This window comes from Polypterus senegalus, unplaced genomic scaffold (genome assembly GCF_016835505.1).
Source record: "Polypterus senegalus isolate Bchr_013 unplaced genomic scaffold, ASM1683550v1 scaffold_7457, whole genome shotgun sequence".
In the NCBI taxonomy this organism is placed as follows: Eukaryota; Metazoa; Chordata; class Cladistia; order Polypteriformes; family Polypteridae; genus Polypterus; species Polypterus senegalus.
Window position 1 is genome coordinate 4,577 of NW_024383976.1, and position 4,761 is coordinate 9,337.

Sequence of the window (4,761 nt, forward strand, 5' to 3'; positions counted from 1 at the left end):
GTTCAATAAATAAATAAATCCATAAAAACAGTGTCTAGTGGGGATAAAAACCGTCCAATAAAGAAATCCATTAAAATCTGAGGTTACTTAAAAAGCAGTGTCTCTCTCGATATTCTCTGACCCACCTCTGTCACTCTCTTTATGGCTCACCATTACTCGCAGCCGGCGGAGACCAGCAGCCACGAGCTCCTTCAGCTAACCTGCATCTTGGCCCCCTTCCGGACGTCACCACCAGACCGTCGAGGTCAGCTCTCCTCCCTTGATCCTTTGCGCACCCGTAATCGCTCCTCAGATCCCTCGGGAGGGCACCTCTCTGCTCACTCCACTCATTGGTTTTCAGTGAAGAAATTTTTACATATGCATAATAGTCCCAATTATTTTACATTACAGCGAGTAATTAACCATAGTAAAAAATAGTAAAATGGAATAAATTGAAAGAAAATGACGTTTCATGTTGCGTTAGAGGTTTTTGCTGCGTTATATGTTTTCATTCTGTTTGCCTTTGAAAGTAACACGCAAATACTTTTTTAACTTGCACTTTTACTGTAAAACTTCAGTAAAAACTACTGTTTTAATCAACTTTTTGTCAATATTGCATTGAATTTGAATTCAATTGCGACAATGCAACGTATATCTTCCCGTGAGTGAATATCGTTCCTTTCTCTCTAATAAATAAACCGACTTTTTCGAATATTTGTCCCTGTGATTTGTTAATTGTCATAGCAAAAGCAATTGTAATGGGAAACTATTTTTAATACGAATTACATTACAAGATCTCCTTTCGTGTCTAATGTTAAATGTACAACATTACCTTTCTTGTCGCCTGTTAAAATTTTACATGTCAGAATTGTTCGACAAATTTTGAATATCACAAATCTTGCCCTAGTGCATAGCCCATCACTCAGACATCAATTACGCAATAACATTACGATACATCCTTCTTTCAACAGTAATTCGTGTGGTGGAAGACCAGACTGTGTTAACAGTTCTAGATATTGTTCGTGATATTGTAAGTTGATGTTTTCATCTTCCTCACCATCATCACCACTGTTTCAGGATAGTCTACTGATACACATTTAACCAATTTACAGTGTAACCGATCGATCATTTTATGCTCATTCGCTTTGACTTCATCAAGTTTCTCGGTGCTAGGATTGCCCATGTACTCATTTCTTCTGTTGATAACCCTTTGGGATGAAATTCTTCAATAAGATTTGGACATACAGTAAGTCTTCTTTTATTGGAAACTTAAAGTGAGGAAAAGGTAAAAAATGTATAAGAGCTGAGAGTGCAGGAACTGTGTCTGACAAAAGCATTCACACGAATGAGAGGTGAGAGGACCGTGAGAGGGCGTGGGCTGTTAACCAGAAATGGTTGAGATGAGGACGGGACTTGAAAAAATCTCATGGCAATAGTCTCACCTCGTCTCAAGATTTTCTTTATAATAGTGTGATTTAAATTCCTGGTGTTAAGAGATTACCAGATCTCCAGTGTAGGCACATAATCATTAGAGGAAGTCACAACAGGAATAACATCCTCAGACTAAAAGCTTAATCTGAATTAGTATCATCAATGATCGAAAGGCATTTAATTCAGGTTTTAAATGTTTTCTCTCTCTCACCTCTTCAGATGAGTAGGACAAACTTTATTTGATCTTACAGAGAAGTCTTGTTGATATGAAACCTTAAAGTCACCGTTCATCGTCTTGTTCTTCTTTCATTGTTTTCTAGCTAAACTGGAAAGCCTGTGAGGATGCCTAACGCCACGGTCGCCGTGTCTGAGTTTGTTCTGCACTGCGCAATTGAAAAGGACAAGATGACTTTTACCATTGCTGCTCTTGCCCTCATCTATATGGTGACACTTGTAGGAAATCTGCTAGTAATTGTGGTCATAATAATAAATCCACATCTTCAGAGCCCCATGTTTTTCTACATCGGCACCTTAGCAGCGATTGATGTGGTGAACAGCACCAACCTCATCCCTCGAATGCTGGCCATCCTCACGTTCAATGCCAACACTGTCCCTTATGGGCCCTGCTTGCTTCAGCTCTCAGTGGTGTACCACCTTGGGGTTACAGAAGGCCTTCTTTTGTCTGTTATGGCATGTGACCGCTATGTCGCTGTCGTGTACCCCCTAAGGTACCCTTCTATTGTTACAAATAAGACGGTCTGCATCAGCATCTTCCTGGTGAATGTTATTGCTGCTGCCATCCTCACCCCCTACATGGTTTTTGCTACAGAGCTTTCATTTTGCCACACCAACGTCCTACCTTACTGTTTCTGTGATTTTGTTACAATGGTTCATATTTCTTGTACAGTTGACCCCAGGCACCTCACTCTTTTGTCCAGCACCACAATAATCACAGGTGTAGGAGGTTTAGCAATTATTCTCTTTTCCTACGGTAGGATTGTCGTGGCTGCCCTGAAGATCTCCTCGGCAGATGGGAAGAAGAAAGTTTTCAGCACTCTTCTCACCCACCTTCTGGTGGTCTGTCTTTTCTATCTGCCACTGATGATCTCTTATATATTACCAGGAATTGGAGTGCAGCTGTCTGCAGAAGCTTACAATGTGCTGGTCATCATAGCCATTATGGTGCCCCCCATGATGAATCCTATCATCTACAGCTTCAGGAACAAGGAGATCAAGGGGAGCATTTATAGACTGTGGACGGGGAAGAGAACAACCCCAGATAGCCATTAATGGGGTCAGCCGGGTGGGATGGTGCACATGTCATTGTGGTCTTTTATCTTTAATGCAATAACATGGTTAGGAGTTTTTATTTTCAAAACAGAGAAGTTAGAAAATAATAACATTCAGGAGCCTTAGTTGACTGTTCTGAAAACTGGAACCTTTTTAATCTTTCTACTTCATCAAAGAAGCATAGATACTGTAGATAGATATGAAAGGCACGATAGATAGATAGATAGATAGATAGATAGATAGATAGATAGATAGATAGATAGATAGATAGATAGATAGATAGATAGATAGATATTTTAGTATAGTAGGCAGGATAACTTTGATAGATAGATAGATAGATAGATAGATAGATAGATAGATAGATAGATAGATAGATAGAGTGAAAGGCACTATAGATAGATAGATAGATAGATGTGTTAGGCACTATATAATAGCACTTTGTCAGTAAAAAAAAAAAAAAAATCTATATATATTTATATACTAGGGGGGTTAGCCCCCCTGATGCCTTCAGCGCCCACCCCCCAGTTCATCCCGAATATTAGTAAAATCTGTAAATGTACAAAAGAAAAAAGATTATTTATTGGAGTCAAAATCATGAAATTTTATAAATATGTAAAAGAAAAATAAATTATTATTTAACGGAGTAGAAATTATGCAATGAGAATAAAATATTTACTCTCTTACTGACTGGAGTATTCCCATTAAACTGAGATCCACTATGCTCGATGACTATTTATAAGAGACTAAATAAACGATCCATTCTTTTAACTGACATTCTTATAAACCATGACTTTCTCAATTATTTAGTTTATAATTTTAAAACAGAATAAGAATCTGAAAATCTTAACAACTTCACATTAAAGTTTGATAAATTCTGAAAACAATGATATCAAACATATACTGTATATGTAGGTTTTAAAATAAGCCCAATTTAAAGCATGACAAAAAAGTCACATAAAATCGTTGTACAAAATCGTTGCAGTTTAACGATTTTATACATAGAGAGTAGATCTATATGTACGAGGGGGAGTCAAGCTAAAGTTAGAAAATGACATTTATCAGAAAATGTAAAGAACCTTCACAAAACTCAATGGAGTCTCCACCCTTCGCTATGCACTTGTGCCAGCGGCATGGCAGTGCCGGGATTCTAGCAGAATGAAAGGTTTGGTCTCATCCTCGCCACCACTTGTCCCCCTGAGTTATTGTCGAACACTCCATGCCGATGGGTACTCCAGTCACTAGTGCAAGTTCCTATGACTTGCTGGAGACCAATGTGAAGCCTGCTGTTCAATCCAAGCAGCGGGGACTGATGTCTCAAGGAGTCCTTTTGCTGCAAGACAATAAACACACTGCCAAGAACACCAAAGGCATGTCTGGAGAAACTGAAGTTTGAGTCATTGCCACATACTCCGTATTTGACACCGTGTGATTTCCACCTTTTTGTACCACTAAAAAAAAAATGTGCGTGGTCATTGATTCAAGACAGAGGACGACATGAAGAAAGAGGTGCATGAGTGGTGGTGAGGACAAGACAAAACATTTTATTCTGCTGGAATCCGGGCACTGCCAGACAGGTGGCACAATAGCATCGAGAAGGGTGGAGACTCCATTGAAAAATGACAGCATCAGTTTTGTGAAGGTTCATTCCATTTTCTGATAAATCCTATTTTCTAACTTAAGCTTGACTCCCCCTCATATATATATATATATATATATATATATATATATATATATATATATATATATATATATATATATATAAACTTTATTCATCCTCAAGGGGCAATAAAGGGAATTGAATCACCAAACTTCCAGATACCAGCAGAGATCCTTAGCCTTGAAGGCAACACTCCACTTGTACACATATAATTAAGCACTAGAATGGCTGAAAAGAAACAGAACGTCTGTCTTGGCAGTCCCAGTACCAATGAGGTGCTGTACAGACGTATTGCTGTCGTTTGTCTTGTCATACTACTGCTGAATGATTTATCGGCTTGGAGTGCTCAGTATTATTGTGTCAGAGAGAGGATGTGCAGCGTTGTTCATAATGCCGCTCAGCTT

At 38.7% G+C, this 4,761-nt stretch overlaps 1 protein-coding gene across 1 annotated transcript; it reads left to right on the forward strand.

The window, feature by feature from the left end:
• The first annotated feature begins 1,752 nt into the window (after nucleotides 1-1,752).
• LOC120521741 (olfactory receptor 1052-like) lies at nucleotides 1,753-2,700 on the forward strand. Its single transcript, XM_039743135.1, has one exon. It carries the CDS (start codon nucleotides 1,753-1,755, stop codon nucleotides 2,698-2,700), a length of 948 nt encoding a protein of 315 aa, XP_039599069.1.
• Nucleotides 2,701-4,761: the final 2,061 nt, after the last annotated feature.

What these genes read in the sequence shown, in the direction of transcription:
- LOC120521741 (XM_039743135.1), top strand. Translation starts at nt 1,753, where the DNA reads ATGCCTAACGCCACGGTCGCCGTGTCTGAGTTTGTTCTGCACTGCGCA.